The 15,761-nt window shown below is 47.3% G+C and overlaps 2 protein-coding genes and 1 pseudogene across 2 annotated transcripts; 2 read left to right on the forward strand and 1 right to left on the reverse strand.

Moving 5' to 3' along the window:
• Positions 1–8,855: 8,855 nt before the first annotated feature.
• LOC117889712 lies at positions 8,856–9,320 on the forward strand (annotated as a pseudogene).
• Positions 9,321–11,231: 1,911 nt separating this feature from the next.
• Positions 11,232–12,782, reverse strand: LOC117890601. Its single transcript, XM_034795540.1, has 4 exons — positions 12,470–12,782; positions 11,778–12,396; positions 11,518–11,711; positions 11,232–11,451 (listed from the first exon to the last, which is right to left on the reverse strand). Exons 1-4 carry the CDS (start codon positions 12,732–12,734, stop codon positions 11,345–11,347), a joined length of 1,185 nt encoding a protein of 394 aa, XP_034651431.1. The 5' UTR covers positions 12,735–12,782; the 3' UTR covers positions 11,232–11,344.
• Positions 12,783–14,005: 1,223 nt separating this feature from the next.
• On the forward strand, positions 14,006–15,282 carry LOC117890602. The gene is made up of 3 exons (XM_034795541.1): positions 14,006–14,707; positions 14,779–14,975; positions 15,122–15,282. Exons 1-3 carry the CDS (start codon positions 14,034–14,036, stop codon positions 15,214–15,216), a joined length of 966 nt encoding a protein of 321 aa, XP_034651432.1. The 5' UTR covers positions 14,006–14,033; the 3' UTR covers positions 15,217–15,282.
• The last annotated feature ends 479 nt before the right edge of the window (positions 15,283–15,761 follow it).

Here is a 15,761-nt window from a genome sequence, read left to right on the forward strand (position 1 = left end):
AGAGAGGGGATAAGGTGGATAAAAGAAATGTGCGACAGGCAGTTAAGACAAAAGAATTGTGGCAAAGACCAAAGACCGAGTCGGGAGTCAGGACACACACAGACGCAGACAGCAAATTGAAATAAATGCAAGACGACTGTAAAAGTTGGCAGAGCCGTTGCCGTTGCCGTTGCCGTTGCCGTCGCACGTTTCAATGGCGATGCTGCAGCCCCACGCCTCAGCCACCCCGAGTGGCAGGCAACAACAATTTTTCGGCTTATTAATAATGCAACGGCCGCAATTCAATGAATTTTTGACTCTGGCAGAGTCCGGATCCGAGCCTGTGCCGAGAGACGAACCCAGAGTCGACAGGCGGCAGTCGCAGCGCTTGCGATGGCGCTCAGACATGCCACACCGTTGCACGAGTCGAAGCGAAACAAGCAAAACGGAGGCATCAGCATAATTTGTTGTATTTTTTCTTTTGGGGCTATCTGATGAACCTTTTAGCTGCCACTGCCGCTGCTTACGGCAGGGGATGGCAGAGGATGGAAAGGTGTGCCGCAGCTAGGACCAGAGACATAACATGGCTGCTTAAACCTTTACGTGCGACAAATTTACGACTCCAAATGTGACCGCAACAACAACGGCCACGGCAGCGGCAGCGGCAACAAGGCGAACTGAACCCATTTTGTGGCAGAGTGCAAACAGAGGCACACACAGTCTGCCCACACAGCCAGCCCCAAACCTCCTCCCCCACACACACGCAAAACATTAGAGCATCCCAGGCCAGGCCATGCCATTCCATCCAAAATGTACATTTCAGGGGGTGTTTCGGTTTAGGGATACGTCTGGAAATCGCCCAACTCTGTGCCGCGAAGTCTATCAAAAAGGTGGAGATTTCCCGTAGTTTCTGGCAGGGTTTGGGCACATCCCAATCAACGCTTTAAACGTTATCGAGAACAACAACTGGCAGGAGCAATGAATACATCTGAAGGGCAACGTATCTGCATGTGGCTGTCGGTCGGTTGGGTTTTCAGTGGCTCACTCCGAAGCGCATGTTAACCTTTAGCAAATGCCCCAAAAAACCATATTCGCTGTGCCCCTGCCACTGCCACAGCATCATCCCCTTCTCCACCCACCTCAACCCTGGCCACGCAAACAGTTCACTGTCCATTACATAAATATTTTATTTCAATAAAACGTGAGCTGTTTTTATGAATTTCATCGACATTTCATGCACTCTGGTGCACGAATTTTGCACTTTACTGTCGCTTAGTGGCATCGTTCGTGTTTGGTTGGTGTTTTAGTTGCGCGTAGTTGGTGCGGCGGTGGCGGGGGCGGGGGCGGGGCAGTGCTCAAAGGGTTAAAGGCAACAGCGCCTCCCCCTCCACGGGGATCTGGCCCGGGGCACGCCTATCCACTGATGTATGAAACGTTTGATTGAATTGACAGCATACACACTGTGGCTCTGGCTTTGGCATTGGCAATCCTCCACCCCTGCCCACCGGTCGAGCCCCTGGAGTGGGCCAATCGAGCGCATATCGAAACTGAACCTGTGTCCTGTTCCTGTGTCCTGTGCCCGTGGCTCTCCCATAGCCCATAACCCATGTCCCACCTCCAGTTTCAGCTGCTGCTGCTGCTGCTACTGCTGCGGGCCATAAAAAACAAGATGTCATAAATTTTCAACGCATTTCTGTTTGTTTTTTGTCGAGCGTTTTCGTTTCGTTTCGTTCCGTTTGGTTTTCCTTTTCTCGTTTCACAATTTGAGCGTCGCCTCTGCCTCTGCCGTTGCGTGTGCATTTTGTTGGTTGTGGCTGTTGCTTTTTATGCACATTAAGTTAATTGAAAAACTCATAAGGGCCAATGAGCATCATTCCGTGGGGCTCCTCAGCTCAACCTTTGATTGAGGCTGTCGCCAGCTAACCATCATCGCATTCCCCATGCCCTGTGTCCCACATTTGACGTTTGTTTGTGGCCATGGCCTACATTTGTTTAGTGTTTGCCAGGCAAAACATTAATCTCCGTTTCCCACAAAGCTGGGAGGCCACTTCCTGGCCTCCTGCTGATTACTGGGCAGCCAGCCATACGTCCCCCCTGCCCCGCCCAGTGTCTAAGCAAACAAAACGCTCTCTCGCGGGGCAAAATTGAAAAAAAAAGTTTAATCTCTGTCGCAAAGCGGAAACATCGGGGCCCTGCAATGTTGCCACAACGCTGACAGTCGCCTGTCGACGGGCCATGACCCAGGCCCGGCCAGGCATTGATGTATAGCCAAACGAAAGTTTTGGCAATAAAAGCGGCGTGGAGAGGCCAGCGGGCGACTAACAAGCCAACAGCACGAAACAAATTGAAATGAGGCGTACCAAAACTGTCAGCCCGGACTTCGACACTCCCTCAGAGCTGCCCCCAAGTACATTTAATAGCCAGGCATATTTAAATCGTAAAGAAGCGAAGGCGCCAGCGAAGGCAAGCAAACTTTTTACAAATTAGATGGAATTATTTAAATTGCGTTGCCTACGCTGGGGCGCAGCAGTGGAACATGAATTAAGCAGCGCGAAATGTGTGGCAGCAAAATGGCGCATTATGCGGTTGCAGAGAACGCAAAGTGAGCGGCACAGATTGAATGATTGAAAGCCATGAAGTCTGGGCTCAATTCCTGACCATTTCGATGGGGAATTCAAAGACCAAGTTTGAGATTGGTTAAGTGGCTTACAGCTCACTGCATCGATGCGTTACTCGAACACAAATATTGCACATTTAAATGCACAAAACAATCATGCAGACCACACTTCTGGCAAATGGTAAGGTAAGCATCAATCAAATTAAAATTCAATTCCCTATTTAGCTAAGGGATTTTCTCTTTGACAACACTGAACACAGTTAATGCTGCTCTAGGTATGACGGGCAACCTACATTTTCTCTTGGTTTCTGTGTTTTTTATGCGACTGGCAGCACTTCTTTTTGTATCACTTTACCCTTACGTAGTGCCAGAAGTCAAAGTCGAGAGGCAGATGAAGCTAAATTTTTATGTCGCACTAACCACGAAAAACCCCATGCGCTGCCTCCCCTGAATCATGCTGCATGCAACACTTTTTCGCACACTCGCGGTAATTGCAGGCACAGCAACAGCAACAGCAGCAGCGGCAACACGAAGCAACACGAAAATTGTTTCAATGCAATTAGAAGGGTGGAATTTATTTTTTGTGTGTTCGTTTTCTGTTTTCCGCTTTTCCGGTTTGCCGTTCGCACAAATGTCAGCGGAGGCATTCGGCCATTATCCTTATTAGTTTCGTGCTCCATTGCGCCGAAATGTTGCAGGCATCATTGACATTGTTCGTGCCGCGGCTATTACGATTATGATTATGATTATGACGTTGGCCTGACATCCTCTTCGTCGTTAAGTCCGCCCGGCGGCCAAACAACATTCGCTGACCATTTGAGATGAGCAGAGAGCTGGGAGCAGCAGCAAATTTCATTTCGAATTCTATCTAATAATTAACATGGCCATAAAAAGCACACGGACACGCCCTCACCACATTCATTATTTAAACTGTCGCGCTGGCATTTAAACCCAACACAAAACAAAACACAACAAAGCGCCAGAACAAAGTTTCACTCTTATTCCCGGAACAACAGCAGCAACGAAGGTGGAAGGGTTACCTCGTGGCAGAGTCTTAAGTTACCCTGGTAGATATTTAACTAAGTTGCAGGTAGTCTGTGAATCTGTGAAGAGTCTGGAATTAAATATTACAAAAACAACTCAAAAATGTTGTTTTTCACATTATAGTCCTGGAACAAAAATAAATAAATTCAATAAATTGGAAGAAACTTAATATAGAAAAAATTATTTGGATATTGTATGCATCTTTTCATGTACTTTTCTGCATTACCAACACTTGACAAAAATGTTTATACCCTCTTCAGGCATGTACCATGGACATATCTACACATATAAAGAGAGCATCCCGTGGAGGCGGTAGAAAGGGGACGGGAAAACTCATTTAAGCCAAACAAACATTTGTAGTCTTAATTTTCGTGGCTCATCATAAACTTGGTTACATTTCCAGCCGCACAAGCCTCGGGGCCACCCGTTACGGCTTTCACTTTGTTGATGATTTTCATTAAATTCTTACGCCTTTTCTCCACATTGCTGTTGTTGTTGTTGTTGCTGCTGTTGCTGTCGTTTTCGTTTCGTTAAAGCAACACCAACAACAAAAACAACAGCAGAAGAATACAACTTTGCGGCCTGGAGTTTCATTTGCCTGCGTTAAAAATCCCATCCCCGGTTCCCATTCCCCGTTCCCTCTCCCTCTCCCAGAGACTGTCAGGACTCTACTCCTGTCTGCCTGCAGTTAACTTTGTGTTTTTATCGTTATTTGTGTTGAACACGCATACTTAACACCCTCACACAAACACACACAGAAATACACATATACATACAGACAGACATTTATATAGAGACGAGGGAAAGATTGGAGATCCTGTCTCCGAGAGAGCCTTATGCACAATATGGCCAAACTCTCATCAAAATTTTATGCTGAAATTAACAAATCTGTTTACAAATTTATTAAAACGTTGCTCTCCGTTCGCTCATTTCCCGGACAAATGGTGGATATGGTGACTGTTGCCAAGGGATGGCATTTAATGCGTTGCTTTTGTCATTATCTTCATCATAATCATCCTCATCGTGGCCATAATCATGGGAATGGAACCCTTTCTCAGCAAACGAGTAGCGGCAGCAGCAGCAGCAACGACATTTGATCCGATGACAGTTTGATGGGTTCTTCTCTCCTATTTTTGGCATTGATCAACACTGGATGTGTTGACCATGAACAAACCATGAAGTAGCCGGCATGCACACACAGCCATAACGGTAATTGTTCAATATGCAAACACGCAAACGGTAGCGATTATCATATTATACTCGTACATACATCAATTCATGTGAACGAGTACGGCAGAACAGAAGCAAACAATCGACTAACACACACATCAGCACACAAAAGGTGTTGGAATATATGTACATATGTATGCACGGGTGTGCATGTGTGAGTGTGGGTGAGCTAGAATCGTTTTGCATAATTTCCTCAAATTTCCATAAACACAAACGGCGAGAATTTCATAGTTCAAACAGTGTTGCCGTCTCGCCCCGCTGTATTTGTACACGGATTTGGAGTTGGTTTTCGACTTGGACTTGGACTCGGATTTTGATTAGCATTTTCGCATGAATTAGCTGACCAATCCGGAGGTGTGATGTCTGCGATGGCTCAAACCCAAGCCCCCCAATCAGAAACCACCAGCCAGCGCCACCGATGGGCACGTGGGAAAGCAAAATGAGTTATTGACCTAAAATAAAAGCAAAAATTCCATCAGCGTGACTCTGCCCGAATAGCGGCACAGTGTTTACCCCTAATCAACCGCTTAGTTCTGCTAATTAGACACTATTTCAACAAAGAGAAAAGAGAAACTTGGCAGCAGAATTAAAGTCGTTTTATGGCTGAGCAGGTTAAATATTAATGAAGTAAATCTATAGTCGCAGTTTTTGCTAATTCTGGCTAATTAAATAACGGTAAAATGTGTACACACAATATGGCGATGATAACTTTGTATTTCGTTTCAATTATTGGCATTCCCCACTTGACGGGTCAATAAATTTCTCCGCATATCTTTTGGCTGATTTCAATGTGAATTGAAAAAAAAACAATTGCATGAATTTATCCGTCAACTTTTATTGCAGATTATTGAATTATGATTATTGGAAATGTACTTCTGAAATTGATAATGTGTAATATTCGTTAATATTCGTGTTTAAAGTATTACAATTGTTTTGTCAGTTGACAACTTTAACCATGTCCAGCAGGCAGACAGAAGACTACGAGTATCTATGCCACTGCTAATAGAGATCAAAACCCTCAATCGCCGAAAGGTGACTGTCGCAACTATAAGACAATAACTGATAAGAGCGATAAGCGAGCTTAGGCAGAAGAACAGCAAAAAGCAAATAATGCATAGGAGTTATCAGAGTTATCAGCCCTCCGCTAGATACGAATCGAGTACGAATGAAAGCAAGGCAAGACATAAATAAATTTTATTGAATTTCTCGGGGCACAGCACCCAATCAGCAATGCATCTTCCCTTTATTGAATGAGTGCCGAGCCTCCTCTTTAAACCGAACGGCTTAAGCATTTAATCAGTTAATTGCTGGTTGAGGCGAAATCCGTGTGCGGGTGGAGGGTGATTTTTTTTAATTAACAAGCCCATTTACACAGTATTACCATTCCGGGAAAATACTGCATACACGTGTTCGTGTGAAGCATGAGTGTGTGTGTAAATGTGTATGTAGTTGAGTGTGGGAGAAACAAAAAACGAGCAAAAAATTGCCGTTATCACGCCACAATAACCTCAAAATTTATTCACTTTATTGATAATGCAATAAATCGCAGCCGAACGGCCAATGCAACTCTGTATGCGTGTACGTGTCCATGTGTGTGCCTGCTGCTGCAGCAGCATTTGAGTGAGCTCTCCTGTGTGTGTGTGGGTGTGTGTGTGCTTGTTGGGCAATTTTTTCGTAGCATATTTTCGGCTGGCGCATATTTTTCATGTTTGCATATTTCATTTCAATTTTATTTCGTGCTGCTCCACCAATGCACCCATACCGATATGTGTACAAACATATATAAGAATTTGTGTGTGTGTGTGTGTTTACATGCAGTGTAAAATATGCCATGAAAATCAACGAAAATACGTAACCCAGGACACACGTGAGCGAAGTCGGAGTCTGCACTCTATATCTCTGTTGCAATCTCTCTTTTCCCCTCTCTCTCTCTCTCTCTCTCTCTCTATCTCCCTCTGTGAATAGCGATTTTATTTCGATTTTACAGTTTTTGTCTTTAGATATGTTATGAGAATGGGGGCCGCATCAATGGGGCATCGGAGCATGGGGAACTCGATAAAAGGCGACCGCCACAAAGGACAGCTTCAATATTTTCGTTTCATTCCATGGGCCAGCCTGGCTCTGCCTGCCTGTCTCTGCCACTGCCTGCCTGCATGTTGTCGACAATGTGTTGATAAGGCAACAGTGGAAACGCACAGGGGGGAACGTGGTAAACAGAGCGAGAACTGAGAGCAGCGCTGAGAGAACTGCTGCAAGAGCGTCCGTTACAATTTCCATTTCCACTTCCGCGAGCCAGCAATTGCAGGCAGGCAGGCAGTCAGGGAGGCCTTGTTGTCAGCCCTGATCCACTTTTTCATGCATTTTCACACTTAATGGCACGTCTGGAATCAGTATCCCCCATCCATGCGTCCGACTGTGTATCTGTGTAAGATTCGGTGCATTCTTGCATAAGTGTGTGCGTGAGACCATGACAAATTGGCGTGAACTTTTGTACAACAGAGTTTCCCCTTTCTACCGATGAGCCATCAAAATTGTCGCTTGAGTCAATTTAACACTTTAAGTCGGACTTTGGCCAGAGAGACCCGACCCCGTTCACGTCGAGCATCTTATCTTGGTCAACTGCTTGTCCCAGCTGCACGCTATTCGCACTTCCGGTTACAGTCCATTTAGGGCACCATATTGCCGGGCGTTGGTGTTGGCACTTTTGCGCATATTTTGCAAAATCATTACTTAAATACACAGAAAGCTCGAGAGCCGGAGACAGAGTGTACGAACGAACGAACGAAAGGGTGGGCCGTGGCCGTGGCCATGGGGCCATGGCCAGTCCGGCAAGTGTCCAGTCCTGTGGAACACTGCCAAGCAGGACCCTGCTCTGTTCTGTCCTGTGGCCTGTGTACTCTCGCCTTTCTCCTTTTCGCTTGCTCGTTTGCTTTTGGGGTTTTAAAATGCATTTTCGTTATTTTCACTGCAGCTGCGACGCGTTGTTCGTAGTCTGCTGCCTGCCTGCTGCCTGTCGTCGATCTTTTGCCACTCACGGCATTTAGCCTTAGCCACGACTTCTTCTCCTTTGCACCTACACCGGCTACTTCTCCTACACCTACACCTACTCCTCCTCCGTTCCCTGCCCTCCCACGCTTGCAGTTTAGTTTACCGTTAATTTATGAGCAACATTTAGCAGTTTTGTACCTGCGGCAACCCTTCCCAACCATTCCAACGGAACTTTGCTTTATTGCTTGTTGTTTGTGTCCAGGCCAGCGCAGAAAAAAGAGAAAAACGGAACAAAGGAAACGAGTGGAAACGAACCGAAACGACAGTCTGATACCGTTTGTGTGCTTGTGTGTTGATATTGTATGATATGTAAGAGATTACCTGCCCGTGCATACATATGCCCACTATGCCAACCCAGCCTACAGGGTAGCACTAACTACTATAAAATGCAAACGCAAAAAAAAATATTTATCAAGATTCGTTAACCATTGAACGAGTCGCTTGCTCATAAATATAACTTTTGCTGGACTATTTTTGTATTTATTTAGTTGTGGGGCTCCGTCATTATACCCGGTACTCGAAGAGTAAATAGGGTATATTGTATTTGTGCGGATAACGGTTGTATGTAACGCACAGAAGGAAACGTTTCCGACCCCATAAAGTATATATATTCTTGATCAGCATCAATAGCCGAGTCGATTGAGCCATGTCTGTCTGTACGTCTGTCCGTCTGTCCGTCCGTCCGTCTGTCCGTCTTGTTTGTCGGCTAGTTCTCAGAGACTATAAGAGCTAGAGCCACCAAATTTTGGCACCAGAAACCTCCCAAATCTACAATTTTGAAGATAACAGAAAACTAAAAACGCCATTCCGTAGGGAATGACCATATCTATCAGATCACCAAATTGGGATCAGATTGGATCATTATTATAGCCACAATGATTACTGGTGATCTATGCGCGCTATTTTTCAAATTTTTCAATGTTATCACTTAATAAACATGCTGACTGAAGACAAAGTCTCGCACTCGCTGGCCCATTGCGTGGGCGCTGACTTGGCCATGGGCGCAGGCATAGCTGTGAAGTTCAAGGAGGTCTACGGCAAGGTCGATGAGCTGCGTGCCCAGAAGGCGGCCAGCGGTGATGTGGCTGTGCTCAAGGATAATGATCGCTACATTTACTATCTGGTGACGAAGCCACAAAGCTGGGGAAAACCAACATACGAGTCGCTGCAGTCATCTCTGTAGCAGATGCGCGAACACATGGTGAGTGGCTTGCGCTAACTTTTAGATCAATTCTTTGCTTATGCATTTCGAACCTTTTCGCAGCGCAAGAACATCGTTAAGCAGCTGGCCATACCGCGCATCGGTTGCGGTATTGATGGCTTGGAATGGGACAAAGTCAGCGGCGTTCTGGAGTACGTGTTCGGGCAGGAGCAGCTGGAGATTGTCGCCTACAACTTTGTGCCTCCACCAAGCAATTAAGAATCAATTCTAGGCGAAGATATCAAATAAAAGAAGTATACATAATGTACATACATATACCTAACATCAATTGTATTTATTATGAGAATGGGAAATATGTGCAATTGAATCCTTAATCCTTGATGTCCTTGAAGCGAGAGAGATTGAAAAGGATCGGGGAAGTTTTCCTGATTACGAAAAGGTGTGGCACATTCTGATCGGCCCACAAGTATAGGAGAAAAGAAGAAAACAAATCTGTTCTGTCGTTGTTCTCAAAATTTGTTGTAAAAAAAAACGTGTACATCAAAAGATGTTTTTGTTATTGTTGTACAACAAACACTTTCTTGTAGTGAACCAACCACGTAGTTAGCACAGTGGCGCTTCCGCGATCACGACGGCCATTTCTTAAACTAAAAATGCGTTCGCACAGTGGCGCCACCGTGATTATTACGGCCATTTATGGAACTAAAATATCGTAGTTCGAGAGTTGGCCGCTCTGTGTTGGGGCGCCACTGTGAAATTTTGAAATTGGTCCACTGAAATGGCCGAAAACAGGAAAATTTTCAGACAAAATACCAGGCGAACAGAAGTCAGCAGAAGGTTACTGGTTTCCATGTTTTTTCACTGTGTCAAAATCTGGATGCTATGAAACCTCAATTCATTTTAGTTAATTGGCGACTGAAAAATGAATTGCGGTTTCACAGCATCCAGATTTTGACACAGTGAACATGGAAATTCAGTTACCTTCAATTCTTCTGTTCGCCTGGTACTTTGTCTGAAAATTTTCCTGTTTCCTGTTTCCTGGCCGAAAACAGGAAAATTTTCAGACAAAGTACCAGGCGAACAGAAGTCAGCAGAAGGTTACTGGTTTCCATGTTTTGTTGTTGATGTAGATGACAGATGAAGAAAAAATGTAAAATTTGACAAATAACCGCTAAGTTGCAGATGTAGTACTGAGTGCCGGGTATAAAAGTTGTGAAGCGTAAGAAGCGTCTCACACGTCCCTTCTCGTTCTTATTCCATTTTGGCAACCATTAATGATGGCAATCGGATGGCCGCTGTTCTGGGACTCTTTGCTTAGGCTCCACCGCTCCCCCACACCGTTTTATAGGGCTGCCCACGGCAGGTGCGAACACGCTAATCCAGCCATAAAGAGACCCCCCCAGCCAATCATCAATATTGACCGTTGGGATTGGGCCTGTGCCCGATTGGCTTATTTTACAATTTACACCACTCACGTCACTGGAGTGGGTGCCCACGTATACACACACTCATACATGTGTACTTTGTACTTGTTTGGCTGCGTGCGGGGGCGAACAATTCTCAGAGCTCGAGCTGGGATCGCAGACGGAATGCGATGTAGTCTGGCAATTAGCGGTTTAGAAAATCTAGCACCTTGTCAAAGTGAAAGGTGGCTCCGGGAGAGAGAGAGACAGTGAGCGAGAGGCTCGATGCTAACAGCTCAATGCTGCCAATGGTGCGTTTTATACATTTGAATTTGTTTGCCGTTCTTCTCCATTATGCTGGGGGTGCTGTTGCGTGTGGCAATGCACGGAGCAATGCGGAACCCCATTGAGGCTTCACATCCGCCCCACTCTCCACAGCGGAACGCGCTACGCTTCGCCTTGCTGCTCTACTCTGCTCGGCTTTAATCACACTAATTACGCAACTAAAAGGATAATCGTGTCGCTGACCGCACACGGAGCTCCTTAATGCGTTTCTCGAACTTTTTGCGTATCTTCGATACATACACAGGTACATATATACATATGTATGTCTGTACATACATTTTATCCCCAAAGCCTGCCATCATAATCCCCTCGTTTGAGCTCTGACAAGCTCGTTAGCCGATTGCGAAAGTCAAACTAGAGAGAGATAGAGATAGAGATAGAGAGCTTTAAGCTCGCACTGACTGCACTTAAAGACATTGGAATCTAGTTTATTAAATTCTAGGATAACCTGATACAAAAACCTATCAAAAACCTATTTAAATGGCCACTTAAAACGAAGTCCTGCCAGTCCAGCGACTACAGGATTGAGGTCCTGAGGCGGTACGTCAGGCTGAAGCCCGTCTCCATGGACTCGTCCAGAGTCAGATCGTCGCTGGAGAAGTGCATGAGGTAGGGCGGTGAGGCTGTGAAGAGATAACGGTAACTTAATATCAGAGCGGCAGCCAGTCCCCTGTTCCCCACTGACTTACCATAGACCAAGAGGTTGTCATTGGTGCCGCAGTAGTAGGTGGGCTGATAGGCGGTGTTTTTGGCCAGAATGCCCTGCGGTATCATGAGGTAGTCCTCCTGCCGGCCCGTCGTGTGGACGGTGGCACGGCAGAACTCGTCATATCCCTCGGCATCTCCAATCTGCATCGACATCGAGAACTTGCTGAAGGCGTATCTGCGAATATTCGAGAGCTCGTTAATGCTGCCCACCACAATATATTCCCCCCTCGGGCTCACTCACTCAATCATGCTGGCACTGGCCACCGACTTGATGCAGATGTTGTAGTTCAGGTCGGGCATGTAGTTGCTGCCCAGCATCGCCTGGTAGTTGAAGCTGCGAATGGTGCCCGTCAGCTCTGTGTAGTACTGATGGCAGCCCGCCGGTGCCAGCAGCTCGTAGTCGGCGTGGTGCGACGCGAAGATGTTGCGCAGATCCTGCAGCGTATTGGTGCTGCCCGCGTAGGAGCTGGTGGCACTGGAGCGGCGCTTGGTGCTGGCCGTCGGACCCTCCAGCTGGGTGACGATCAGACGCCAGATGGAGCCCGTCCAGCGTGTGGGCACCGTAAAGGTCAGCGTCACTTGCTCTATGCCGGCGGCCACATTGAAGGGCAGATAAAGGTGCTGGCCGCTGTTGACGCCGCACAGCCTGAAGCCGCCCGCCTCGAAGTAGTCCCGGCACTCTAGCATAGCGTCCGTGAGGACGGGCTGGTTCAGCTCGAACTGCTCAAAGTCGATGCGCAGCTGCTGCACGTTGACGCTGAATGCCTCGATGGTGTAAGTGCTCAGATCGCTGGTCAGTGCCGCGGGGCTCTTGATGATGATCCGTTTCTGGCGCGTGCTCGAGCCGCTCTGCATGTTCGCTGCGAAGAGAGGATGAGAGATATGTTAGTCTTGATTGGTGCATAAATGAGTAGTCCAACGAGTAATTCCCACTTTCACAGCAGACACCGTAGGTGCCGCAATAGCCGTTGACGGTGCCCGACTGTCGCATGCACTTGAAGCGGGAGAGGCAGGTGCCCGTGATGCCGCTGGTGGTGATGCACGTATCCTCCAGAGTACTGCGTCGCCTCGCCTGGCGCCACATCCCCGGTGGCTCTGTGACCGTGGCATTGGGCGTTGGGCTTAAGCTGAAGTCGGTCAAGGTCTCCGCATGCGCGACTGCCATGCACCACACGAGTAGCAGCGAAATTACCAACATAATGCGTTCACTTGGCTTTATTTGGCTTTGTTCTATTCCCGGCTATACTTTCACATCAACTGTGAGAGTCTGCCGGTCTGTGGGCTGCTTTTATACGACGGATAGCGGGGGCAGCAGCAGCGCCAGCACCATCAGCGCCATAGAAGAAGCGGAGGCAACGCCTCTGGCAACGCCGATGCGGTGATGAGATTTTCGTGTTAGAAGCCAGCCGTGTCAATATTTGGTAAGAAGTAAGAAGAGTTCCCAGCACCAGTCCCAGTGCCAGTACGCATATTTGTATGCTCTCTCAGCGCCCCATGAATATTCAAAAGCACGCTAGTCGCCTCTATTAACTCTATTAACTCTTCGAGTATTTACCCAGCCCAGTCATTGAACCTAAACGGAATGTTCATTAATGGGATCTTCGATCCGCTGAAACTGGGTTATGTTTGCCCACTCTCCTCATCGTATGTACTTACTCTCCCTGCACGAGACATACATACATACATGCTCGTACATTACAATTTCTCACCATTGGTATCTCATTATCGAGTGTCATCATACCGCATCGAGATGGTGATGATACATGGACCCATCCGAGGCAGACGATGATGAGTAATGATGATGTCAAAAAATGAAAAGTTGCACACGCACACAATGCTCTCAGAGATAAATTTCTCTGCGCCGGAAAATTACAAAATAACTGTTACCTTTTACATGCAGAATTGCACAATAAAATTTCAAGCAAGAAAGAGGTTTTTGTCTTTTGTGCTGACAGAAAGAGAGAGAGAGAGAGAGAGAGAGATTGCTTCTAATTTCAGTTGCAGCCAAAAATGGGTGTTATTAAATATTTGTTGATAAGCACGTTCGAGGTGTATCTTTGTAGGATCATCGGTAAGACCCAATGATACATGAAGGGATATAAATAGATGGGAATTTAACAAGCAAATTTGATTGTTTCCCTATCAACCAATGGCCGTATCGACAGCAGAGCTCACCATTAATCATTAATGCAGCAAACAGATATGATTGGAAAGGTAAATTCCTCAAATTTTTGTTCGAAACTGTCCTATGCATCCATCGGTTATTTTTGGCAAAAATTGTTGATTTTGAGGACTCTTGTCAGTGTTAAATGTTTGTGAAAATTGCTACTCTCTCGACAAATGGCAGGTGGGCCCCCCCGCTCGGGCAGAGATAAACCTTATCGATCGTGTTTGGCGACACTGAAACATTGCCAATTAACATTGCTGCGAGTGCCTGCCATTGTTAACGAGCCCCATAAAAGGCACCGTGCAGCGATCACTCGGGAGTTCCAACAAAATGAACAACTACATTGCAAGCGCCTTTCTCCTGCTCGTGGCTGTGTCTGCCGCACAGGCCGCCTCGGTGGCAACGCCTGTGTGTGGCGGAAGCACTTCCTCGAAGAACATCAACCTGGTGAACCCGGGCCTGCCGCCGCGGGTGTGCGAGTACCAGATCAAGGCCTACAGCAAGTTGGTGTGCCAGTTGCGCATCGACTTCGCCATGACTCTGGCCCAGCCCACGCTGGAGACGCAGCCGGGCTCGGGGCTGACCTATGCCGAGTGCACCAGGGACTACTTCGAGGTGAACGGCCTGAAGCTGTGCGGATCTGAGATCTGGCAGCACATCTATGTGCCGTTCAATGCCACCGACGGCGAGTCCGCGGTGGATCTAACCCTCTCCCTGGCCAATCGTGCCGGCTCCACTGGCCTGCCTACGCCCTTCTGGGACATGACCGTCACACAGCTGGAGTGTCCCGAGGGAGCGTCCGTGCGGGATCTCGTGGATGTCGAGACTAGGGCAAGCACCATCAAGGATGGCTTCTTTGTGGCCCCGCCCGGCTGCCTGCAGTACTTCCCCCACGCCAAGGGCGTCGTCAAGTCCTTCAACTACAACGAGGGTGCCGGCATCTATCCCTCCCGCATGAACTACGCCATCTGTTTCCGTCGCACCGAATCCACCTCCGCACTCACGTAAGCATTCCAGCAACACCAATCGGTGTGTGGCAGTCCCCAACCTAACCCCCAACTTCTTGCCACAACAGCATTCGCGCCTACCACTTTAACGTCGGCGCTCAGGAGTCGGCCAGCACCTTGATGACCGACAACTCGTGCTACAGCAGCGACAGCACCAGCGATCTGGATGCCGACTTCCTCATGGTGCCCCAGGCCACGCTCGAGGACAGCCACAAGCACGCCACCTACTTCTGCGGCTCCATCCAGAAGGATGTGGTCATATCAAGTGAGTGTTCCCGAGCATTCCCAAGCTTATTTTATAGGAAAGCTGCCATAAGAATGGAAACACATCGAATGCGATGTATTTTTATGCTTTTTTGCACCCAACTACTTCCCATTTTCAACGTTTCGGTGCGTTTCTTTCCTTTTCAGCCAACAATCCTGGACCCCTGCTGGTGCTGTTCAACAGCGACGACGTTTATAGGCAATCGGAGGCAGGCTTTGCCTTCACCTACACTGTCGACTAAGCTGGCCGCAATTGTGTTTACCGAATTGTCCATTCAGTTTGTCAATAAAATGCTTTTACTGTAAGACTTTGAGCCGTTCCACTGTGTTTGCCCATGTATTAGCGGTCGGGCAATCAACAGATAACTGTCTTGGGAGCCGATTTGGCAAACAACAAGACGGGCTGCCAGCCCTTTCGTTTTCTTTTCGCATCGGATCGCTTGCTCTATCAATTACAGGCAACTGCAGTAGATACCACCACTATCAGGGCAGGGCAGGGCAGGGCAGGTGTGTGGGACAGCGCTTAGATATCACTGACAACTGCTAGACAAGCGATTCATAATCTGAAGAGGCTACAGCTACAGGTTGCTGCTATCTCCAGCGGCTCGCTCCAACACCATGCCAAACAATCTATCAAGCAGTGTACACAGCCAACTGATTCCAATCTGTGTTAAACATTATCTAAACGCCTCGAAGACATTTAGTTGGGTTCGCGAAAGAGCCATCTATCAAGTGGAAGGTACAGCTGTTCAATATAATGATTCAGTTACAGCTGGACTCAAATGTG

The sequence above is a fragment of the Drosophila subobscura genome, chromosome E (genome assembly GCF_008121235.1).
Source record: "Drosophila subobscura isolate 14011-0131.10 chromosome E, UCBerk_Dsub_1.0, whole genome shotgun sequence".
Lineage (NCBI taxonomy): Eukaryota > Metazoa > Arthropoda > Insecta > Diptera > Drosophilidae > Drosophila > Drosophila subobscura.